Raw genomic sequence first — 26,164 nt, 5'->3', positions numbered from 1 at the left:
ACTTGACCAGCTGGGGACTTCAACCTTTAGTTCTAGTAGCTGAGTTCTTTGTATTGAGATTCTGTTTCCTAAATCTGAATCCAGACCGGCTGGCATAGACATCTGATCTGCTTCTTCCTTGCTGTGGTCTTGAGAACTGGTTCCTGTGTCTCAGTTCCCTCAGTTTTAAAGAGAACTTCAGTAGTAGCTAGCATCAGATGGTGGTGGTGGTCAGTATCTATATAGCTCTGTGTATAAGTATACAACGTAGTATATGATACATATACATGCATAACTCTAGACTGGGAGCTGCATGGAGGAACAGTTACTGTCGTGTAGTTGCAAGTACTCTTGTTTATACTAAGACAAGACCTTGGAGGGCTTTAGATCCTAGCAACACCAGGGTCACCTCCACCCTTTTGGACCTTATGACTGAAGGACTTGTTTGCCAGACAAATCTGCGATCTGATGGAATGCCTAAATAAGCCAGAAAACAGTATTTTCCTAGCTAGCTAAATGCAAGCTCATTTGTAAGGAAGAAGACTCTGAGAAGGTCCACCAATAGGAGCATCAGCGGGCAATCCATTGGCTCGAGTTCAAATTGTCAGCAACCCCATACACCAACAAAATGCCTCGTACTTCCCAGAGCCCGGTGAACTGGGCCCACAGCACCGCAGCAACAACAACCAAAAGGTTTGCAAGGTTGAAGGTCATAGGTGATGCTGGATGGGCAAAGGTCACTAGGTTATGTAAAAAAATAACATCGTGTCCATATGATCATTTATCTAGAGGCCACAGCCTTTAAAAGGATATTATGGGAGAGGGGGATGCTTGAACAACTTTTTCAGAAGTAAACTGACTCACACAGCACAAGTGGAAAGAGACTGCATGGATATTTTTAAGAAATGAGATTCCCCACATCGGGCAGAGGGCTGATCTCCAACATATACGAAGAACTCAAAAACTGATCATCAAAAGAAAAAAATCCAATTTTAAAAACGGGGCACAAGCTTAAAAAGAGAACTCTTAACAGAGGAATCGCAAATGGCTGAAAGACACTTAAGGAAATGCTAAACATCCTTAGCCATCAGAGAAATGCAAATCAAAACAACTCTGAGATTCCATCTTACACCTGTAACAATGGCCAGGATCAAAAACACTGATGACAACTTATGCTGGAGAGGTTGTAGGGTAAAGGGAACACTCCTGCATTGCTGGTGGAAATGCAAGCTGGTACAACCCTTTTGGATGTCAGTGTGGTGATTTAACCTTCCTCAAGACCCAGTAATACCACTTTTGGGTATATATCCAAAGGATGCTCAATCATGCCACAAGGACATGTGCTCAGCTATGTTCATAGCACCTTTGTTTGTCATAACCAGAACCTGAAAACAACCTAAATGCCCCTCAACCAAAGAATGGATAAGGAAAATGTGGTACATTTACACAATGGAGTACTACATAGCAGAAAAAAATGACATCTAGAAAGCATCATATTGAGTGAGGTAACCCAGACAAATATCACATGTACTCACTCATATGTGATTTTTAAAAATAAAGCAAAGAAAACCAGCCCTACAAATCACAATATCAGAGAACTTAGACAACAATGAGGACACTAGGAAAGACTTACATAGATCTAATCTACATGGGAAGTAGAAAAAGACAAGATCTCCTGAGTAAATTGGGAGCATGGGGACCTTGGGGAAGGGTTGTAGGGGAGGGGAGAAGCAGGGAGGGGAGCAGATAAAAATGTAGAGCTCAATAAAAAATCAATAAAGTTAAAAAAAACAAAACAACAACAACAAAAAAAAAAAAACCATGGAGGAAGGCAGCTTGCTGGTTTATTCCCAAGGCCATGTTTAGCCAACTTTCCTATAGAGCCCAGAACCACCAACCCAGGGAGTGATACCGCCCACAGAGGGCTGGGCCCTCCCATGTCAATGAACAATCAAGGAAGTCCCCCATAAACACACCCACAGGCCAATCTGTTCTCGGCAGTCCCTCACCTGAGACTCCCTCTTCAGGGAACTCTAGGCTGTGTCAAGTTGACAAAGCTGACAGAACAGTGAAGGCAGAGACTCTAGAATCTCCATACACTTCTGGTAGGATGTAAATTAGTAACACAATCTTGAAGGATTCTTCAGAAGTCTTTACAAGACATACTCTTCGACCTGGCAACTTTCCCCTGGGAATAAGCTCAGTAGGAACACCGAAGTATTAAACCAAAATCACACACAAGGAAGATGACAAATATCTTCCTTGGTGATGTATCCAATGTGCACGAGGCACCGAAATCGCTGCTGTGCGTGGAACTTAGAATTACCCCGTCCCAGGGACCGAGATGTGAAGAATAGAAGTGTTACGCTACCTCTGGGGAAAGTTCAAGGCAGACAAAACTGGTCTGTGACTGTGAGAATTGTCAGGGAACAAACTGGAGCTGTGGGTGGTTCTCTCTTAGCTGTTGATCTGGGTGGTATAACATTACACTGGTTTGTCCCGTTGGATATTAGTCAGACTGTCCACCTATGATTGATACTATCCTTATATATGTAAAGCACTGTTAGACATCCTAAAATATTATTATTATTATTATTTTGATTTTCGAGACAGGGTTTTTCCGTAGCTTTTGGTTCCTGTCCTGGAACTAGCTCTTGTAGAACAGGCTGGCCTCCAACTCACAGAGATCCGCCTGCCTCTGTCTCCCAAGTGCTGGCTCCTCAGCTGTTCCGTAGATTCTGTCTCCCGGTAGTGTAGTTTTTGCCTCCCTGGGTCATTCATCTCCCCTCCCCCATCTCCACCCCTTTTTCTCCTATGGCGTCCTATGGAACTCAAACCCAGCAAGTCCTTCAAAACTCAGAGAGCAGCACACAAACCCGCCAGCACAAAGCTGTGCCGCCCACAGCCCTCACCTCGCGCTTCCAACTGCCCCATCGTGGGCCAACTGCCATTCCTTGGGGGCAGGGGTCCAGGACGCCAGGCCATGTGGCGCATCTTGCTTCTGCTGAGTGGGCTGAGTGGGCTTGGCGGGCTTAGCGAGCAGCAAACAAAAGACGGTGAGTAACAACCCATCCTGGGGCTTTTGGATGCCAGCTCTGCTTGCCTTTCTCTCATGGTTGCCCAGGGTGCCCCGGGATCGCTCGCACCTGCACAAGCCCAGGCCATCAGCTCAACAGCTGAAATGGGAACAGGAGGGACGGGTCTTCCCCACAGACCCGAGGACCCTGAGAACTGAGAAACGGGGGTGCGCAGACTTGGCTTCTCCTATCCTCCAGCTTTAGATCCTTTAGATGATGCTACATGAGTTCGAAGGGGAGGAGGACGTGAGTTTGTCTCAGAATTTACAAATCCTTCCCACTGGTCAAGACTCCCAAAGCAACATACATATTTCTCTTGAAAAATTTCCAGTTCTGGAAAGGAAGGAGCAATGTGGATGTTTGAATAGATAGCCATGCTGAGAGGTGACACTTCCCAGGAGACAGGGTTTTCGGTGTGCGTGGAGTGTGGCTCTGAGAAACGCCTTTTGCACCTTGCAGCTCGCGAGAGATTACACGTGCAAATCACGGTGCCAGAGAAAATCCGGTCCACCCTGAGCGGAGGCTACGAATCACACGTAATTAATTTTACCAATTTTGCTTACGGCTTAGAAGTTACCCAAATATATGCTTACCTTGATATTTTTCCAACCATGTGCACTCCCCAGATTTTTAACAATACTTAGAGGAAACACTGCTGATGACCCTGGGTGTCTCAGTCCCGGGGCCTTCCGTGGTTTTGAATTCACATGGTCCACCAAAGGATCTCTTCCCATCCTACCCGCGTATGTTTGAAGGATTGTTTTGGTGAGGGGTGATGGCTGTCCTGCCATGGTATGTTTAGAACTATTTTTTTCCACTTTGCAAATACATTCCTCGTTAAGATTATTCTTTTCAAACTGTTTTTGCTTCTTCTTAGGATTACTGTCCTTTGTCCTTTGCTTCTTCTACTTGTTTTTAAGTAAGTTCTAGAATCGTTCGTAAACTGTGTTTCTTAAAGTAACAAACCTTTGTGACTGGGGCACATGAACACTAAGTTGTTTCTTAGCATTTCTCCATTTGTGATTCTGAAGAGTGAAGCTTGTGGATTTTCATACATTTTTTAAAAAGGAACGTGTTTGTGTGTTTATGAAACTTTAATAAGTTAAAAGGGGCATTTTCAAAGTGTTTGTTTTGTTTTTAACTGGAAAACAAACAAGGGTTCTACTGGAAGGGGGAATGGCTTCCAGAAGGACCCACCCGGCACGGATTTGCAATAGGCAGAGGAGAAAATTTAAAAAGCAGTTGTCTTAACCATACAATTCAGGACTCAAATCCTCTCTTTGGTTAATGCCTTCTTGCCCGTGACCCTGCAAGGGACCTGCTAGAGCATTTGAAACGCTGAAGCTGCTGTAGTTGCTGACTCAGGGGACACGTTAGTACTTAGCAGAGAGTAGAAATCCTAAGAGGAAGACAATTGAGTGTGAGTGGGTGGAGCTCACAGAGGAAGAAAGCACGGAAGGCAAGTGTGAATGACGTCACAGTTTGCAAATGGCTGGTGGGAAGGGGGAGTCCTGAGACACGAGTAAGGGGCAGGTTTTTATTAATTGAGAAAAGGTTTTTTTCTTTAACGGAATCCTTGGATCGGGTTTACAAACTCACAGAGGGGTGTGGGGAATAACTCTTTGACACATTTGGATACCAACGGAAGATGAAGTCTTAAGGGAAGTCAGAATAACAATAGGGTTGGGGAGATGGCTCATTGGTTAGGAGCTTTTGTTCAGTCTGGAGACCAGATTGCAGAGACCCAGCACCCAAGGTAGGCGTCCTGGTGCCCTCTCCTGGCCTCTGTGTGTACACACTCACAGGTGTATCGGTTAGTTAATTAATCTAAATCACTTTTTAAAAAGAATATGCATCCTGTCTGGTGTTCTGTATGCTTCTTGAATGAACATAGCGGACAATGAGGACTACTGAGAACTCAAGAACAATGGCAGTGGATTTTTGATCCTACTGCACATACTGGCTTTGGGGGAGCCTAGGCAGTTTGAATGCTCACCTTACTAGACCTGGATGGAGGTGGGCAGTCCTTGGACTTCCCACAGGTCAGGGAACCCTGATTGCTCTTCGAGCTGATGAGGGAGGGGGACTTGATGGGGGAGGGGAGGGGATGGGAGGCGGTGGCGGGGAGGAGGCAGAAATCTTTAATAAATAAATAAATAAATATAAAAAATAAAAGTAAAAAGAATATGCAATGAAACAATAAATAAACGAGTAGATCTGCTAAAGGGAGAGAAAGTAATGAAACAGAAACTCCAGTCTCTATTTTTTGGTAAATTTGGTTTGCATAGTCATTTCCTACAGAAATGGAATGTGTGCATGACTCCCGCCTAAGCCAGCATGGTGGCTCACGTCTGTACTCCCAGGACCTATGAGGCTGAGGCCTGGCCTACATAGTCAGTACCAGGCCAGCTCAGACTACAGTGGGAGAACTTTTCTCAATAAATAAATAAGCAAACAAACAGACAGAAAGAGTTCAAGTTAAGAGTAGAGAACATTGTTAAAACAATGGGCTTCAGGGGCTGGAAAGAAGGCTCGGTGTTTAAGAGCATGCGCTGCTCTGGAGTTTGGTCCCAACAACCCCATCACAGGGCTCAACCATCCACAAGTCCAGCTCTGAGGGATCAGAACCTCCCCATTTTCCTTATCCATTCTTCGGTCGAGGGGCATTTAGGTTGTTTCCAGGTTTTGGCTATGACAAACAATGCTGCTATGAACATAGCTGAGCACATATCCTTGTGGCATGATTGAGCATCCTTTGTATATATACCCAAAAGTGGTATTACTGGGTCTTGAGGTGGGTAGTTTCCTAATTTTCTGAGAAATTGCCACAGTGACATCCAAAGGGGTTGTACCAGCTTGCATTCCCACCAGCAATGCAGAAGTGTTCACCTTAACCCCACAACCTCTCCAGCATAAGTTGTCATCGATGTTTTTGATCTTAGCCATTCTTACAGGTGTAAGATGGAATCTCAGAGTTGTTTTGATTTGCATTTCTCTGATGACTAAGGATGTGGAGCATTTCCTTAAGTGTCTTCCAGCCGTTTGAGATTCGTCTGTTGAGAGTTCTCTGTTTAGGTCTGTATCTAATTTTTTCATTGGATTATTTGTTTTTTGATGTCAATTTTCTTGAGTTCCTTTAATATTTTGGTGTCTTCAAAGATTTAAAGTTCTTGTCATGCAGGTCTTTCACTTGTTTGGTTAGAGTTACCCCAAGATATTTTATGTTATTTGTGGCTATTGTGAAGGGTGATGTTTCTTTCATTTCTTTCTCATTCCATTTATCCTCTCCATAAAGGAAGGCTTTTTTTTTTTAGTTAATCTTGTATCCTGCTACATTACTGAAGGTGTTTATGAATCTTAGGAGTTCCCTGGTAGAGTTTTTGGAGTCACTTATGTAAACTATCATATCATCTGCAAACAGTGAGAATTTGACTTCTTTTCTGATTTGTATCCCCCTTGATCTCCTCTTGTTGTCTTATTGTTCTAGCAAGAACTTGAATAGATATGGAGAGAGTGGACAACCTCTCTTGTTCCTGATTTCAGTGGGATCCACTTCAGCTCTCATAGAGGAAAACATTTAATTGGGGTGGCTCACTTACAGTCTCAGAGGTTTAGTCCATTATCATCATGATGGAGAGCGTGCTGGCAGGCAAATGTGGTACTGGAGCAGTAGCTGAGAGTCCTACATCTTGTAGGCAACAGGAACGCAACTGAAACATGGGGCGGTATTCTACACACAGAAGAGCTCAAAGCCCACCCCACAGTGATACTCTTCCTCCAACAAGGCCACACCTCCTAACAGTGTCACTCCCTATGAGTTTATGGGGGCCAGTCACAGTCAAACGACCCCAATGTGGCTTACAGAGAATTCAAAATGCCCTCTAAAACCAGCAGAAAGTTAAGCGATTGGAAGTTCTAGAAGAGATCTAGAAGGAAGTAAAGCTGCCCATGGTTAGTTCTCTCTTTACCATTGTCCTGAAGGTGTTTACCAATCCATGCAAAAAGGAAAGAAACCAATAGAAACGATGGCTGGGCAAAAAAATTGGAGATAATATCATTATTTAAAGATGAGAGAATGATAAACAAAATAAAATCTGTTAAGTCAGACAAAACCTAGCAGTAAAAAAAAAATGTGTAAGTGTAATCAAAGTACAAAAATGCAGCGTGTTTTCATCTTGGCAAAGGAAGAACCAAAGCAGAATTTTATAAAAGAATGGAACTTACACTGCATAAAAATCTGAGCGCAAGTAAATCTCACAAATACATAACAGACAAGAAAATGAGAAGGGAAGGATCGAAGACCTTAATATACTGCAAGGGATGCTATTAATTATGCATTTGGGGACACGGAGTCTCTGCCATCATTCAGAGCGGGAACTGATGGCCACGGGCAGCCTCTCTAAACCTGCATATTAGGATAAAGGTTGGTGAACTCCATGTCCAGACCACGAGCCAGTTTTATAAAACGTTACAAATACTGTGCTGTGCATTGACATTTTGCTCTCCTATATATGGAATTAAATGATTTTGCTATACACTGCTCAGATATGAATCATTAGTTTTATGGTGGTTTCAATCTTGAGCAAGCTAACATAGTTATTGGATAAAAAGTGATCCATTCTTTAGAAGATCTGTCTGATTGGATAAGGTAATGGATAATAAATTACAACCTCTTTGTTTTTCTGTCTGCTGTTTTTGTATTGGAAGCTAGCATTTTTAACATCACATTTCATATATTTGGAATAAGTCAATGCTAAATTGTACCTTTTCTGTTTTTGTTGTATTGATATGATTTTGGAATGTAGCATCCATGTAAAAAGTTTTTCTTTCTAACTTCCTTATCTTCCTTGTTTTTTAAATATATTCTCCTTCCAGGTAGCCTACAATCTCACAATTGAAGGGAAACCATACACTCTGAACCTAAGGCAAAAGTAGGTGACTGTCATATTTTATCAACTGCCTTTATCCCACTTATCACTATTGTTGGCAATTACCTAAAATGCAATGTTTGAATATTTTCTATTATGGGCTGTTCAGTTTTTCTCTTTGTTTGTTTGTTTTATTTTGTTTTTTTTCTTCTGAGACAGAATCTTTTCATGTAGCCAAGGTTGTCTAGAATTCATACTCCTCCCTCAGACTCCCAAGTGTTGGGCTTATAGGTTCGCGTTTCAGTTTTCTCCAGCTTTGTGTTGGGAAGGCTGTGAAGTCTCTGTAACAAATTCCTGGACCTCATGCTTCTGGGGCCTGAAGCCATCAGCAGCCAGCATCATTGGTCTGCTTCCAGCCCCTCCAGCCCCTCTCCAGCTACCTTTTCAGCTAGTTCATTCCAACGTGACCACCAGCTTATGCCAAACAGAAGGCAGTTTGTCCAGGCTTACCATTGTAGGACGCTTGTGCTGTGTACGGAGCTATTACTCCACAGGACAACTTCAGGCCTTTGTTCTCACCCCACCCACCTCTCCTGGATGCTTTTGGGCATACATGGGGCCTTTGGTTTGACATTAATCTGAGTAACCAACTCACCACTGGTTCACTGAAGCCGTTCTGCACTCCCTGGTCGATCACATGTGTTTATCCATACCCTTCCAATTTTCCCACTGCACTTCTTGACTTTAACTTTCATATTGTTGCTTCTTTTGGTCCAGTTTCAAGATCCAACGAGCATCTAACTTAAACTTCTGCACAAACACATGACTTAGTGCTCTGAAAGTGTCTTCCATGGCTTCTCTTATGTCCTTTATGTTTTAATTTTTATTTTAAACGTTCCCAATAAGATTTTTATTTCATGCCTGTGTTTTGTCTGTGTGGTAAGTACACTCTGTGTACACGGTCCCTTCAGAGACCAGATGAGGGCATCAGAACACCCAAAATGGGAGTCACAGAGGTACATGGGCCACCATGCGGGTGCTAAGAATGGACTATGCTCATAATAACAGAGCCATCTCTCCTGCCTCCCCACCAACCTTTTTTTTTTTACTTCTCAACATGAGAATTTTCTCCTTACACTACATTGTTTATTCAACTGTTGTTTCTTCCCTGCAGAAGATCCAAGCTTTGGACCTACCTTTCCACATGTGTGTAGGCACTGTTTAAAATTCTGTTTTGTGGCTGTCCCTTCCTGTGACCCCTTCCTACCTCTCTGTGGGACATGGAGACCTCACTTTGGAAGTGGCTTATTTCCCACAATCCTCTCTCACCTCTCTGTGGGACATGGAGGCTTTGGGAATGATTTAGTGAATGCTTCTGCCTGATTCCTTCTGGATCTTTCAGTTGGGCTCAGCATTTACCCTTGACCTGCATTCCAGTGTCCTGGCAGTGCTGTGGCTGACTGGAATTCAATCTTCATCTGCCTGCCTGTTGTGTATTCATGTCGAAAGTGGCCGGGAACAGGCAGCCTCCTTATGTCCATGGTCTGGGCATAGCAGGAATCTTTGTCTCTTTGGTTTCTAAAAGGAGGACCCTATTGTCCGAGTGACTTACAAACAATAGTTCTGGCAATTTGTGGGAAACTTAGCCTAGAGGTAAAAGATTTGGACACTGAAGAAATCTTCTGCAAACTTACCTAGGATAATGTATATGAAAACGATCTTTTAGAAGTTAAACATGTAGGAAACTATTTTCTATTAAATATATTTAATCATTACCTTTGCAGAGCATTCTTGCCTCCCAACTTTAAAGTCTACCGTTATGACAACGCGGGAATCATGAGGCCTCTTGACCAGCATTTTCAGGTATGCCTCCATCTCGCTCTGCCTTGGGGGTGTAGTCGAGATGTCCTCTATAGTTTTGACATAAATTTAAGAATTTCCTGCTGCTGAGATGTACTTATCTTATTAGCAGGTGATTACTAAGCCAAAGCAGACTGCCGTGTTTCCAAACTACTGGTTTCCAGATGGCGTGAGCTTGTGTGTGCATGTGTGTGTGTGTGTGTGTGCGCGCGCGCGCATATGGGTGTTGGTGGAAATCATGATTTGAATCAGGGAAGCCATATGTGGGAAAACAAGAAAACCCCAAGGTGTTCTCTGAAGTTGCCCAAGGACCAAATGAGAACAAATAAAATTTCATGAACAATTAGGAAAATACTACATCTTCACACCCTTGAAACACTTGGAGCTTTGTTTACTGGTATCTACCTTGCGGGATGGAAAGCACCTGAGAAATGTGGGCAGAACTGCAGAACTAGAGAAGCCATGTCTGAAGTGTACTTTTTATTGCTCCCATTGCCTCGCCCTGTGCTCCCTCTTCCTCTCCTCTGCTCCCCCTTCCTCCTCCTCTCTCCTTTGAATTTTTATTTTCTAAGTAATGATGGCATCCTCTGTAGAGACTAAGATTTTAACAAAACAAAGTGATAGACACGGTCCTTGTGTCTTGATTGCTTTCCCTGTTGCCGGGAGAATACCCTAGCAAAGGCAACTTCAAGGAGAAAGGGTTTGCTCTGGCTCATAGTTTAAGCTCATCCTGGTGGGATAAGCAAGACGTCCGGAGCTTGAAGCAACTGCTTACATTATATCTCTGGTTAGGAGCTTAAAGCAACTTCTTACTTTGTATCTCTGGTTAGGGACAGAGAGATATTAAAGCATCCTGCAGCTCAGCTGCCTTTCTCCATGTATAAAGTCCTGCATCCCAGGCAGGGAGTAGTGCTAACACCTGGTAGAGGGGTATTCCCAACTCAGTAAACAAAAGCATGGTGATTCCCCAGCCGGCATTCCCAGAGACCATCTCCCAGGCGAGTCTAGATTCTGTGAAGTTGACAACTGACACTAGAATGCCTTGCTTTAATTACTGTACAACCCGAGAAAGCAGATACATTTGAGTCGATATTAATAAATAAATAATGCATATTGTTCAATGGTCTTGTCATGTTACACACAGAAATTTACATGTGTGTATGAGAGAAAGACAGACACAAGGCCACAATAGCTCACACTTGAACATGAAGACATATGCTTGTATTCTCAAGACACAGGAGGTAAAAGCAGAAGAATTAGGAGTTCAAGGTCACCCTCAGCTATATAGGAAGTGCACCAGCCTGGACCAGGTTAAGAAATAAGCAATAAGAACAACAACAAAAATCCTATAAAACAAAAGCCTGCGTGGTAACACATGTCTGTTAACTCAGTTCAGGAGACTAAGGCAGCAAGATTGGGACAAAATGACTGTGAGGCCACTTCTATAATGGTTAGACTCTGTTTCCTTGCTTCAAAAGCACGGCTTTAAGGAAAGGCTAAGGAAAGAATGCTTTATTTAAAACCTAAAGGTGCTGAATTGTTAAATGATGATGTCAACACAACTAATTACATGCCTTCATGTCGATAATCTGGGTTCCTATCATTGCCTTAAGCCTGTTTCTAGCCATCAAAACAGGTTAAAAAAAAAGAAAACAGAAAAATAAGATTTTCAAAAGTTGTGTTCATCCCTAAAAAATCATACTATCCTGGAAATTATAACATATGCCAAAAACCAAATCAACCATGTAGACAACCAATGCTTCTCCCCCCCCCCACCGCCCTTCTTTGCTTTTTGGTTTTTCAAGACAGGGTTTCTCTGTGTAACAGCCCTGGTTGTCCTGGAACTAGCTTTGTAGACGAAAATGGGCCTCGAACTCACAGAGATCCTCCAGCCTCTTCTTCCCAAATGCTGAGATTAAAGGTGTGCACCACACAGCCAGGTCTGTGCGCCATCTCTTGATTCTGTCACTTTGGGGATCAGGGGCTCAACAATTGCTTTTTCAGGAATCCAAGCACGCAGCCTCTCAAAAGTTGGGAGATTCTCTTAAATGCCTCTTTTCCCCAATTATTTTGTGCTTGTTTGTTTCTTTAGATATCTACCAATATTTTGTTTGAAATTAGACATTTTGCATAGTGCCATGTAGCCAGTCTGAGTATTTTCTCCATCCTTGATGTTTATAATTGTTAGAAGTTCTGTTAATTGTCAGTTAATGCCCATCGGGTGTTAAGTCTGTGCTGGGATTATTATACAGGAGGATAAAGTTAGAGTTGTGCCCAGGGTCAGCCTGGAAGAAAGTGGACGTGCAGGGTTCTCTTTTTCCTGGCCCACACCATTGTCAGGCTCTGTTCCCTGCTGACTGGTCACTGCCATGTCTTAGCCAGGCCCCAGGGCACACAGTGTTCTATAGCTCATTGTAATCCAGTGTGCCTACCTTGGAGGGACAGCTGTGTAGATCAAACAAGCTTCCATGTCTTCTGTGACCCAGGACACGCCTCCTATCCATCTGTTTGTCCCTCACAAGCTAGCCAGCTAGTTGGAGGCTGAACACAGAAAGCTGACAAACCTAGCATCACTTTCTCCCTACAACCTTACCTTTCTGGTTGTTCACTATGCCTGTAGGCATGAGTTCCTCTTGTTTTGTTGCAAATAAAATCCCAGAAGAGGTTGATTACCACCTTCTTGACAGCCTACTCTCTCTAAGGTGACCTAAGTGAGTTCTGTCAATCAGAAAGCACACCCTGCTCAGGTCAATGTTCACTTTCCGGAGAACCCTCAGCATCCTCATCTTTGCTCTTGGAGGCATCCTTTTGGCTCACTCTTGGTCTTTACTAAAAGCTGATGATAATAAAAGCGCCTCTGAAGTAAGAGCTAAACCAGTTCCTTTGGGCTTTTCTAGATCAGAGGTGGATGGATACAGCGGTGCTGACCTTGACTTCTGGTTACATGAGGCAAGTCTACACTTCAGGGAACTGGTGGAGAGGATAAATGCTTTCTCAACCTCCATTACTGGGTTAGACAGTCTCCAATTTTCCAGTCCCTCCATGTTGTCCTGGAATTCCACCTCCCCTTTTTCTCTCCTCACATTTTCTAGCCCCTCCTCTGCTGAGTGAGGCCATCTTGGCAAGTCTCACTGGACTGATTTGGAAGGGTTTATTGACCCTTGCTTCTGCAGTGAAACCTACTTGGTGTGTTCACTTAAAGTATTTTTTCTGCTCTAATTGGCTATTTATGCTTCATAGTTCTCCAGACTCTCTAGCTGATCCTCTGTTGTGCTCAATTTTTCCTTGGAATTCTTGATCACAGTTTTAGCATGTGTTTTAGTATTTGGTAATTCAAAATCCTCTCTTTTAATGTCGAACTGTTATTCTGTTGTGGTTTTTTGTTTGTTTGTTTTGACTGTGTGCTACTTTCCCCCATCTCCCTTCTCTCTCTCTCTCTCTCTCTCTCTCTCTCTCTCTCTCTCTCTCTCTCTCTCTTTCTCTCTCTTTCTGTGTGTGTGTACTTTTTTTTTGAGACAGGATCTCACTTGACTAGCCTGGAACTCACAATGTAGACAGGATTGACCTTAAACTCAGAAATCTGCCTGCCTCTGTCTCCCAATGGCTGGGATTAAAGGTGTACACCACATCACCACCCCCCCCAAAAATGTATTTTTAATCATGTTCTGGCCATGTTCAATGATGTCATCAAAACACTTATGAAACTTTGAAGAGTTTCCAGTCTTGGGCTGGAGACATAGTTCAGTGGTAGAGTCTTTGCTTACCATGCAGGAGGTCTTAGGTTCAAATCCCAGCACTGGAAGAAATCAACTTCAAGCATTTCTGGTCTTGTTTCAGTAATCCTCCTGGAGCTAGCACCTGGCTTGCCAGCTTCATGAGTCTTAGTTTCTGCCAGATTCCCATGTGACCCACAGATTATTGTCCCCACCCTAGAGAGATGACTGTTTAGGCCCCCTACTCCCTTGCCTGGCCCTTGCAGCTGGGGGACCCACATATTGAGAAGCTCCATGAATTTAATGGTCCTGTTTCTGGAGTTATTGCTGGCTTCTCTGAGAGAGCTCTGCAAGCCAATCTAACATCTCACTCAAAATACTCTCGAGAACAAATTTCCCTTTTCCATTCCTTTTGCTTGTCTAACCTGCAGAATTAAGTCAAGAGAGGATAAAAACAAAACAAAAAGAGCTTTTGATTATCAATAATTATCCTAATTATCGATAAAGTAAATCATATTTAATGAGACAGAGGCAGGCAGATCTCTGTGAAATCGAGACCAGCTTAGTCTACCTAGTGAGTTCGGGGTAGACCAGGGCTATATAGTGAAACCCATTCTCAAAGAGAGAGGGTGGGAGAAGAAGGGAGAGAAGGAAAGAGAGAGGGAGGGAAGGAGAGGGAGACAGAGAGCGAGAATATATGAAAATACATGTGGTTGCTTACAAAACCACAAGAGCACTTTGGAAAGCTGTGCTCCCCTCCACCCACTGGTCTTATGGGTCCATTTTTGGAAACAACTGGTGTTTGATACACAAAGTAGCTGACAATCTGTGGTCTCTGACAATGCTGCCTTTACCACACCGATACATTGTACCTTTTCTCTTTCTGTTTCAGAATGCCTGCTACTTCCAAGGATACATTGAAGGTTATCCAGATTCTATGGTGATTGTTAGCACTTGTACCGGACTCAGGTTGTAATGCATAATTGTATATAAAATGGTGTGGTTTTTTAAAAAAAAACAAATCTGTGTGTGTGTGTGTGTGTGTGTGTGTGTGTGTGTGTGTGTGTGTGTGTGTGTAAATGTTTGGAACACAAAATGGATTATAAATGGAAAGATTATAAATGGAAATTATTTTAAAAACAGCTTGTACCCTCATGCTGAATTTAAGTTATTCTTAAATTGGGAGTTCATAAAAAAATTCTCAGGATTTATTTTTTGCTATTTTTATGTGTATATGTGTGTGCCGGCATATGTACTAGATGAGCACACTGGAACTACAAGTGGTTGTGAGGGCCCTATGGAGCTGGGAACCAAACCCTGGTCCTCCGGAAGAGCAGCAAGTGCTCTGAACTGCGCAACCATTTCTCTAGCCCCACAGAGTCATGAGATATTAATAGTTGGAATATCCCAACTGTGTTATTCTTCTGTGCCTCTCAGTGTGTGGCTCTTCAGTAACACAGTACTCAGTGAACTTATGAAAATGTGTTAAGTACATGGCAATTAACTGATGCCTTCCTGTGCCATGGTTTATTTATAACTTGTATTTTTTTTTCTTTCTTGGCAGAGGTTTTCTTCAGTTTGGAAATGTTAGCTATGGAATTGAACCTCTGGAATCTTCCATTGGTTTTGAACACGTGGTCTATCAGGTGGAACCTAAGAAAAGAGACGCTTTACTCTATGCAGAGAAGGATATTGAACTAAGGGACCTGAAGTATAAGATAGAAAGTGTCACGGTAGGGGATTAATTAGATGGTATCAAGTAATTTTCTGATACACAAATTATTTGTTTACAGACCCCCCACACACATAGACATCCCAAGAATGTCTAAAAATGGCTTAATCAAGAGCAAAATGTGGGCGAATTGTTCTCAACCTGGCCTGGGGGATTAAGTGTGACTAAATAAATACCCAAGAGAGCCACAAATGCTGGCACTGCACATCCGTGGTGCACATTTGACAGACAGACAGACAGACAGACACACACACACACACACACACACAGATGCACATTAGTTGTTTTTAATTTAAAAATAAAGATGAAGTTTAAAAGGAATCCCACTCAGCTAACAGAACTACTTACAAGATGAATGAGAACCTGGAGAAAGAAAAGGAGAGATGGGATCAACCAGAATATGGAGAAAGGCCGGGAGAGGTGGGATCAGTGAGAACGCAGAGAAAGGAAGAGAGATGGATTACCTTCTGGATAAGATAATGTCTGATAAGGTGCAGCGTAGGACCGGGGAAACAGGTGGAGAGGAGTCTGGAGGGTCTGCCTTGGGAATGCTTCTGGTTCTATTTCTGAATATAAAAATCTCTCCACATTCATCTCACTAGCATTTTGACTTCGAGTCTGTGTTTTTTTTTTTTTTCCAGCCACCGCAAGTTGTCCCTTACTATGTGGAAATACATATTGTAGTTGAGAAAGAAATGGTAAGTGTATTCCAATTGCATTTGTCCTGGGCATTGTTTATTAGCAGTGAAGCATTGGAAAACAATTCTCCCATGTCTCACAGTAGAAGGCAATAACTTGGATTTTAATAATCTCAATTATTTGCACTCTTTTTCTCCCCATTATTCCTTTTGTCATAGCTGGAAATTTTTATTAAAATGCTTTCTCATTTACTAGTTTACCTTCTTACTGAGGAGAGTCATGTACTCACACATACTTGTAAGAACACGTGCACACACAGATGCCTTCTGCCAGTGCTGCAGCAGTCAAGATACGGGATCTTTGCACCCCAACAGGGAGCCACTGCATGCAGCTTTCCAGCCACACCCCTCCCTCCCCCAATCTCACCGGGCTTCATTTCCAAAGCATTGTATAAATGGAATCCCTCAGTATGTAACATTTTAGGAGCTTTTCACATATATACGGACTCTGGGAATTTTCCCAGTCTTAAGTTGCTTCCTGGAGCTGGAGAGATGACTTTGGTTAAGAACGCTTGCTGCCCTTCCAAAGGACCTGAGTTCAGTTCCCGGCACCCATGCGGTGATTGACAGACAACAGCCTCTAAGTCAAGCCCATGTGATTCGATGCCCTCCCCTGGCCTCCATGGCCACTGCAGATGCACACATAATAAGCAAAACGCTGAGATAGTCACATCTAAATCATTTAAAGCTAACGTTTTGTGTCTAGAACTATTATTATCTTTAATTTATTAATAGTGGAATTTTAGCTTGAATTTTTTTCAGATCTTTTTTATATTTTCTATTTTTACACTATATGGTATGAATAATAAAATAATGCTGATTAAAATATGTTAGTGATTTAAAACAGCTTATTGCTTTGCTATATTAAACTTCTAACAGAAGAATTAAATCATCAATGCTGAACAAATATATGTATGTATATAAATGGCAATTTTATTTTACAGTATGAGCATATTGGGGCTGATTCATCCATTGTCACTCAAAAGATTTTCCAGTTGATCGGACTGGCAAATGCTGTAAGTATTTTCTTTTTTTGTTTCTTAAAAAATATTTCACATTTGTGTCTTGGTTACGTTTCCATTATTGTGATAAAACGCCATATCCAATGTAACTTACTGTGGTAGTTTGGATGTAACTGGCCTCCACCACTCATAGGGAGTGGCACTATTAGGAGCTGTGGCTGTGTTAGAGGAAGTGTGGTCTTGTTGGAGGAGGCTGGGTGACACACACCTTTAATCCAGACCTGAGGCCAGAGGGCACACCTCTAATCTGGGCCACAGCTTCTGTTGGAAGTGCAGCACTGTGGGGCGGGCTTTAAGGTCTTTTTCTCAAGCTTCCCTCCCTGTGACAGTCGGTTGGCTTTCTGTTGCCTCTGAGTCAAGGTGTAGCTCTCTCGGCTCCAGCACCACATCTGCCTGCACACCGCTTTCCTTCCTGCCAGGAGGAAATGGACTAAATCTCTGAAACAGTAAATGAGCCACTCTCAATTAAATGTTTTCTTTATAAGAGTTGCTGTGGTCAGGGTGTCTCTTCACAGCAATAGAAACCATAAATAAGATGCTGATAGAAGGCAGAGTTTCTTTGGGCTTATAGTTCAGAGGGTTAGAGTCCTTAATAGTGGAGACAGCAGGGCAGGAGGCAGCAGATATGGCAGCTAGAGACAAAAGCTGAGAGCATGTGCCTGGAACGAAGAGCAGGAAGCAGAGAGAGCAACTGGGAGTGGTGTTCAGCTCTGAAACCTCAAGCCCCGCCTCCAGTGACACGCTTCCTCCAGCAAAGCCACACTTTCTAAACCTCCCCAAACAGTGCCACCGACCGGTGACCAATATCCAAATGCCAGCACCTACATGGGACATTATCACTGAAAGCACCACACTTGCTGCTGTCCCTAAGAGCCCCCATACCTTCTTTTGTGGAAGGGCATAAAGATGCATGCTGAGTGACGGAAGGCTCATTGAGTTGCTTTGGAAGTTTCAGTTCTTCTACACAGAAAGTAGGTCATTGGAAGGGTTACATACAATGAGACTTTCCTGGGAGAGGAATGTGCAAGCATTAAAAGTGCGAGCATTTTAAAGTATCCAGTATAACTTTCATGATCAGGACACTTACCACTGACGAACACTTTCAAATGCCGAGTCCAGTGCAGTTAAATGCATGACCTGAACTGATTTTCAGAGCTCTTTTGCCTAGTCCCTTTAGATCATGTCGTTTGAACAGGTTTTCTGTCTGTGTTCTATTTTAGATTTTTGCCCCCTTTAATCTTACAGTAATTCTGTCTTCCCTGGAATTTTGGATGGATGAAAACAAAATCTTGACCACCGGCGATGCTAACGAGTTGCTCTACAGGTTCCTGAACTGGAAACAGTCTTACCTTGTGCTGCGTCCACACGACATGGCATTTTTACTTGTGTACGTACCTCCTCAAGCTGTGACATGTTACATCCAGAGAAACTGGCCAGCCTGATCCCTTTTCCAACAATCCACAAGCATTTTAGAGAAAAAGCAAGCTCTCTGTGATTTCCACCCCTTGTATATACAATGGCATGCAGCTGTTATTGGGACAACTTACTATGGTGAAATCATGAAGGTCCCTCACTTGGTTGGTCTGTAGTTGAAGCTCACTTCTTCAGCCCAGCTTCCAGGCGTCTTCTTAGCACAGAGCACACATCACTCCATCAAGTGAAGCTCACGACAACATCTGTGTGAGTTCTGTGAATGGAGGTATTTAGTTTTGCTCTTTGAAATGATAGTAATGATGACGACAAGAACAATGAGGAAATGGTCGTGTGGATAGAGGGCTTGCTGTGCACTCCTGAGTCCCCAAGTTCAGAACCTGTATAAAAGCCAGGTGGCCCGTGCTTCTGTAACCCCAGGGCGCACACAGATGAGCACGTGCACACACTATGGAAGACTGAAAACCCAGAAAGGAAGATGCTTCTGAATAGTCTACAGCAGCGGGGTCCTCAGCCTTCCCCACGCTGCGACCCTTTAACACAGTGTCTCATGGTGTGGTGACCCCAACCATAAAGTTATGTTTGTGGCTACTTCCTAACCGTAGTTTTGCTACTGTTATGAACAGTAATGTAAATATTTTTGGAGATAGGGGTCATGACCCATAGGTTGAGAACTACTGTTCTAATATACTGTGAATATAACGTGTTGAAATTTTAATATGCAAGCCCCGATTTGATAGACTCCTTGTTTTCTATCACTGGCAATTTCAGAACACACATGACTTGCGGACTTTTAGTATTCGGTTACATGCTTGCCTTATATGGCTCGTTAAGGCCACCAGAAGAGGAAAAGACATCACAGCTCCTCCCGGACTCTGCCTTGTGCCTCGTTTTGCCATTCTAAGGAATTTTATTTATTTTTATATTTATTTCAGAGACTATATCCATTTTATTCTAAAATAGTCACTGCATTGAATTCATTATCACTACGTTTTGAAGCCCATGTAAAAGTGCATGTCCTATTTTTTAATGGATTTTTATCATTTTTAGAAAATGTAGGAACATGGGGTACATCCTAACCCATGTCACACGAATGTCAGTGGAAAATTGAAGAGTCTGAATCAGTGAGCAACACTAAACTCTGTCCTGTGAAAACAGAGCATTAACTCTGCTACCTTTTGCAAAATTATACAATTATCATCTGTTTTCAATTTAGTTACAGAGAAACTTCAGACTATGTCGGTGCCACCTTTCAAGGGAAGATGTGTAACAAGAACTACGCAGGAGGCGTTGCTCTGGTATGCTACAGCTTTAGTCTGGTTGATTAGAATTCCTAACGGGGGGGGGGGGAGGAGGCTTGCTGGAGAGCTCTTGCTCCTCCACAGAGGGCCCAACTTCCCTTCCTGCACCCACCCACATCCTTTAGCTCACAACCAGCTGTGACTCCTGCTCCAGGAGATCCGATGCCCTCTTATGGCTTCTATGGGCACTTCACTCACTCACTCACACACACACACACACACACACACACACACACAAAATTAAAGTAAATCTGTATAACAAACTGCAGTATAAACAGTATAAAATTAAAGATTCTCTTGATTTGCTGCCCTCATTAAAATTTGCGTTATTGTAGGGCTCTTAGGGCATTGACACTGTGTAATCCTGATATCATTTCACTTTGGTACTTCTCACTGTAGAACTTGCTCCTTTCTTTAGCGTTTGTGTTTGTGCAATGTCTACTGGAGTTTCAAAGAGGCGACATAGAATGATCCCCACTCTAATAAGCAAAATGGAGCACAGTGAAGCTGGGAAAGAGAAAATTTATATTTAAAATTTATAAATCATATTTTGGTAAATGTCACTTTTATTTTATGGAAAAGGTGATTTCCCTGCTCTCTAAAGGTGGGATGTATGACTTCCTCAAAAATTCAGATGCAACACACACACACACAGACACACACACATATATATAAAGTATAGCACTTGGTTTACATACACAGACTGTGTAGTGGTTACTGCAGACAATGAACAGTGACCACAAGATGACTTGGTGAAGAAAGTGTCCTCTGTGTGGACATGAGTACCTGATTCCCCAGTCACCATGTAAGAAAGCTGGGAAAGTTAGCTCACACTGTAACCCCAGTGCTGGGAGACAGAGAGGAGAGGATCTGTGGAGCTCCCCAGCAGCCAGTACTGTCCGCACTGAGGTCCACATCGAACTAGAGACCTTGTCTCAAAGAGTAGAGGGCAAAGAGAAGGATACCTGAGGTGGGCCTCTGGCCTCCACACGCATGCCCGAATGAGCATGCTCACACATGTATATATATATACACACACACACACACACACACACACACACACACATATATATATACACACACACACACACACAGAAGCATACACAAAGACACACGAAATAATACAGGTACACGTATGTAACATGAATGAACACATTCTTCATCAGACACAGCACTCTGCCCCCAAGTGTCTGACTCCTGTAGTTTCCATAGCGAGGGAATCTTTTCCTCAGGAAATGAAAGCCATTTTCCCCTTCATAACCTTTGAGCGTCTGTGAGACAGTTGACTTGAACAACACTGAGTAGGGTTGACAAATGGCTGTTTTGTCTCATTTATGATCTCTAGGAGAAGTGCTCTCTGGCTCCAGTAGATAAGATGCTTGCTCTAGGCTGCTATTTAACATGAGAGAAGGCTCAGTTCTATTTTGAATTTTCTTTTTTTGTTGTTTTTATTGAGCTATTCATTTTTCTCTGTTCCCCTTCCTTCCTCCCCTCTTCCCTTCTGTCTTCTCCCATGACCCCCCATGTTCCCAATTTACTCAGGAGATCTTGTCTTTTTCTTCTTCCTATCTAGATCCATGTATGTCTCTCTTGGGGTCCTCTTTGTTGCCTAGTTTCTCTGGGGTTACAACCTGTAGGCTGATTTTTTTTTGATTTATGTTTAAAAGCCACTTATGAGTGAATATGTATTACATTTGTCTTTCTGAATCTGAGTTACCTCACTCAATATGGTTTTTTCTAGAGCCATCCATTTGCCCACAAATTTCAAGATGTCATGTTTTACCATTGTGTAGTGCTCCATTGCGTAAATGTATCACATCTTCTTTATCCATTCTTTGGTTGAGGAGCACCTAGGCTGGTTCCATGTTCTGGCTATTACAATTAGTGCTCCTATGAACATAGTTGAGCACACGTCCTTGTGGTATGATTAGGTGTCTTTTGGGTATATACCCAACAGCAGTATTGCTAGGTCTTAAGGAAGGTCATTTCTTAATTTTCTGAGAAATCGTCATACTGATTTCTAAAGGGGCTATACAAGTTTGCACTCCCACCAACAATGGGGTAGTGTTCCCTTTACTCCACATCCTCTCCAGCATAAGTTGTCATTAGTGTTTTTGACCTTGGCCATTCTTACAGGTGTAAGATGGAATCTCAGAGTTGTTTTGATTTGCATTTCTCTGATGACTAAAGATATTGAACATTTCCTTAAGTGTCTTTCAGCCATTTTAGATTCCTCTGTTGAGAGTTCTCTGTTTAGGTCTGTATTCCATTTTTTATTGGATTATTTGTTCTTTCACTGTCTAGTTTCTTGAGTTCTTTATATATTTTGGAGATCAATCCTCTGTCCAATGTGAGTTGATGAAGATCTTTTCCCATTCTGTAAGCTGCCATTTTGTCTTGTTGACCATGTCCTTTGCTTTACAGAACTTTCTCAGTTTCAGGAGGTCCCATTTATTAATTGTTGTGCTCAGTGTCTATATTACTGGGGTTATAGTTAGGAAGTGGTTCCCTGTGCCAATGAGTTCAAGTATACTTCCCACTTTCTCTTCTATGAGGTGCAGCATGGTTGGTTTTATGTTGAAGTCTTTGATCCATTTGGACTTGAGCTTTGTTATTGGCAATAGAGATGGGTCTATTTTCATTTTTCTCCATGCTGATATCTAGTGATGCCTATTTTGAATTTTCTAACCATTCATAATTTGTTTAAAGTTATTTATTTTACTTTATTTACTTATGTCATTGATCTTATTATTTATTAAATTAAATACTTTATTTATTTACTATTTAGGTTTTTTTTTTTTTTGCGACAAGTTTCTCTGTGTAACCCTGGCTGTCCTGGAACTCACTATGTACTATGTAGACCACGTCAGCCTTGAACTCACAGAGATCCACCTGTCTCTGCCTCCTGAGGTCTAGGATTAAAGGTGTGCGCCACCACCACCTGACTGATTACATTTTTGTTTCATTTTTATTGTACGTGTATGAGTGTTTTGCATGTATGTGTATCTGTACACAAATGTGCAGTGCCCTCAGAAGCCAGAAGAGGGCGTCAGATCTCCTGAAACTGGAGTTATAGACAGCTGTGAGCATCTGTGTAGGTACTTGGAATCAAACTTGGGTCGTCTGGAAGAGCAGCAAGTGCTCAAAACCATTAAGTTATACATCTCAGTATTCTAACTGGAATTGATTCCATCTAAATTTATTTAAGTTATTGTTTCTGAGTGTCTCACTCCATTATTAAAAGGCATGCATTTTGAGATCATTCCTGTGTTTGCAGTGCTGCCTGTAGCACACTGTTGCAGTGTGGGTAGCGCTTCTGTGACTAGCACCAACGTGACTAGCACCAATGCATGCTTCCCCTTTATTTGACTGTGTGGCTATTGTGAGTAACCAATCACGTTTTCCTAGCTCAAGTAAGATGCTTAGCACAATGCCTACGCACACTTATGGTCTGGTGGGTTTTCTTTCCAGCACCCCAGAGCCGTAACTCTGGAATCACTGGCGATTGTCTTAGTTCAGCTCCTGAGCCTCAGCATGGGGATAACGTATGACAATGCGAGCAATTGCCACTGTGGAGTGTCCATCTGCGTGATGAACCCGGAAGCAATGTAAGAGCCTTGGCTCCCCTGCCTCACCTCCAGGGTTTCTATTACGTTAATTCCTGTCTATTTAAAGAAAACTAACCTGTTAAAAAAACGGGCATCTTAGGTTTCTGTTGCTATGATAAAACACCATGATCAAAAGCAGCTTGGAGAAGCAAGGGTTTATTTCACCTTACACTTTCATGGCCTAGTCCATCAGGGAGGCAAGTCAAGGCCGGAACTGAAGCAGAGGCCCTGGAGGAGTCTGCTTACTGGCTTGTTCCTCAGGCCTTTCTCAGCCTGCTTCCTTCCTTATTCAGCTCAGGACACACCTCCCACAGCGGAATGACCCTCCCACATCAACCATTAATCAATAAGGTGGTCCACAGGCCAACCCTGAGGAGGCGTTTTCTCAGCTGAGCTTCCCTTTTCCAGATAGCTCCAGCCTGCGTCAAGTTAACAGAAACTGGCCAACACAGCAAGCTCTCTGCCACCTGGGCCACAGCCCCGGGCCGGTACAGTGTTTCTTAACAACCCAATGGCTTCATTGGGAACTCCTGAAAGACAGCTGGTGAGGAAAGAAGCTCTTGTTGTGGCAATGGTAACTTACCATTCTGAAGTACAGTTACGTTCCGAACCAACCAGGGTAGGGATAGTGAATGTCTCAGTGAGCAGAATTCAAACAATTCCTTAGACTTAGCCGCTTTTGTGAGAGAGGTGCCAGGGAACCTGGTTGACCCGGATTCCTGCGCTGTAACACTGACTTAGGCCTTTGGTCAGGATGTAGATGCTGTAACATTAACACTGCACAGTCAGAGACAAGCAAGGGTGTAGAAGAAGCGTGAGGAGCGATTCAGACCAAGCACAAAACACAGTTGATGCTCTGGGTCACTGAGCTTCACCCCCACAGATTCAAATTGTATCTGTTTTCCTAGTCCCTGCTTCCTGAAGCACGGCATGCTGGGTTATTTGCCCAGCATTGACTCTAGGCCTTGAACATCATATAGAGGTGGTGTCAAATACACAGAGATGTTCATAAGTTCATAAGCCCCCCTGTCACCCTCTGTGAGGGACCTGAGGATGAATAACCATAGAGCGTCCTGGAACAGCACCACCTAGGGACATGACGAGGCAACTACATTTAGGTGTTTAGATTTCATTTCCCACCAGAAACTACTGAAGAAGTACTCCAAGGCCTGACTAACTTTTTGACACTTAGGAATATCAACCAGCCCCTTCATCAGACCACCCACAAAACAGGCCCCAAGATGAAAGACTCATGCTTACCCTCCGCCCACAGGGGGCTACCTTCCGTGACCTTAGCAGGATACCGGCTGGCTTACCACTCAGCAGCAAGCCCGGGTGCTCTTGACTACTGGCGGGTGTGAGGTGACTGGCTGCTTGAGTCCCTGCCATGGCTTCCTTTCATTGGCAGACAGTGACCTGGAATTGCCCCTTGCTCCCCTAAGTTGCTTTTGGTCAAGGCGCTTTCTTACAGCAACTCCACTGTGGTTGGAACCCTTCAGAATGTAGTGTTTCCCCACTTTCTCATCCAGAGAAAGTGCAGGTGAGAATAGTTTGGTCTTGAGCTGTGGTCTGCTGCGATGCCTCTAACCCTGGGAGGGTCATGTGGGTTTCACACCGTGGGCCTCATTGCTTTCCAACTTATTTGGTAGAACTGATCAAGGAGGCCATCTAGGCTTGGATTGCTCTTTTTTAGAAAGAAGTTTATTAATGTTTAAATTACAGGCTTTTAAAAAAAATCTGGGCTATTTTTTTTAGTATGTATCCATTGTATCAAAACTGATTAATTAAAAGTAATAAGTGTATTCTTATAATCGTCATGTATTGCCCTTTGAGAGATGACAGGATCTGTACAAGAAAATCAAGTGTCCAATTAAATTCAGAGGCTCTTGAGTGGGAGAAGGAGAAAGAGAGCGCCCAGTGAGCCCATTGGGCTGAGCACAGCGCACCCATGCTCAAAAGCAGAGGGAAGGAAGGAATCCTGAGGGTTAGTGCTCACTACACTCCCCGTGTACACAGCCCAGCACCCCGTGCTGCCCGCAGTTAGGATGTCCTCCCTCATCAGTTAATTTAAGGCAGCCCTTGTGGACGGGAGGTTTCTCAAGTCCTCGGGCGCACAGGTCCCTCACAGAGCTGCTCCTTAGTTGTGTGCGCCCTTCTGCGCACTGCGCTTCTCCTTTCCGCGACGTGTAAGTCAGCTCTAAAGCCAGGGTTAGGCAAGTCTCTGTCATGGTGTACTATTCAGGACACAGGGCCAAGGAAACCCGTCTGTTCTCTTCCAGCAGATACAAGTTCTCCCCGATACTTTTGATCCATGGTTGGTTGAGTCTGGTAGGGTGAAGCTCAGTGACCCAGAGCATCAACTGTGTTCTGTGCTCCGTCTGAATCTCTCTACATGCTTCTTCCCGCACTTGCTTGTCTGTGACTGCGCAGTGTTAATGTTACAGCATCTACATCCTGACCAAAGGCCTAAGTCAGCGGTACAGTGCAGGAGTCCGGGTCAAAGTGGATCCCTGCCCTGCCTGACCCCACATAAACCTGAGGCTGATTGCTGTCATATGCAAGCGTGTGTGCACGCACACACACACACACACACACACACACACACACACACACACACACACCTGTATGCCTATGAATACCCACATACACATATACATGCACACATAAAGAGTTGCTTACTAGAGTCACAGAGCTCAGGTTTTAAGATAGAAGATAAGAGATGCAAGAGTTATTTAAAAACTACAAAACCAGGCCAGGGGAAATTACCTCTGACCAAGTGTAGATAAGGGGAGATAAAGATTATTGCCCTTCCGGGCTGGAGAGATGGCTCAGTGCAAAGAGCACTGGCTTCTCGTTCAGAGGACGCAGGTTCAAT

General features: G+C 43.2%; 1 protein-coding gene across 1 annotated transcript in view; it reads left to right on the top strand.

The window, feature by feature from the left end:
* Window positions 1-2,962: 2,962 nt before the first annotated feature.
* Adam2 (ADAM metallopeptidase domain 2) overlaps window positions 2,963-26,164 on the top strand; it is a 44,989-nt gene continuing 21,787 nt past the window's right edge. The window contains exons 1-11 of the mRNA XM_075949558.1: window positions 2,963-3,035; window positions 3,516-3,592; window positions 7,932-7,987; window positions 9,709-9,787; window positions 14,390-14,466; window positions 15,062-15,230; window positions 15,871-15,927; window positions 16,872-16,943; window positions 18,170-18,336; window positions 19,597-19,678; window positions 23,153-23,289. Coding sequence (XP_075805673.1) covers window positions 2,963-3,035; window positions 3,516-3,592; window positions 7,932-7,987; window positions 9,709-9,787; window positions 14,390-14,466; window positions 15,062-15,230; window positions 15,871-15,927; window positions 16,872-16,943; window positions 18,170-18,336; window positions 19,597-19,678; window positions 23,153-23,289 — 1,046 coding nt within the window. The remainder of the gene's footprint in view (window positions 3,036-3,515; window positions 3,593-7,931; window positions 7,988-9,708; window positions 9,788-14,389; window positions 14,467-15,061; window positions 15,231-15,870; window positions 15,928-16,871; window positions 16,944-18,169; window positions 18,337-19,596; window positions 19,679-23,152; window positions 23,290-26,164) is intronic.

This window comes from Microtus pennsylvanicus, chromosome 15 (genome assembly GCF_037038515.1).
Source record: "Microtus pennsylvanicus isolate mMicPen1 chromosome 15, mMicPen1.hap1, whole genome shotgun sequence".
Lineage (NCBI taxonomy): Eukaryota > Metazoa > Chordata > Mammalia > Rodentia > Cricetidae > Microtus > Microtus pennsylvanicus.
This window is presented reverse-complemented; position numbering and strand designations above follow the sequence as displayed.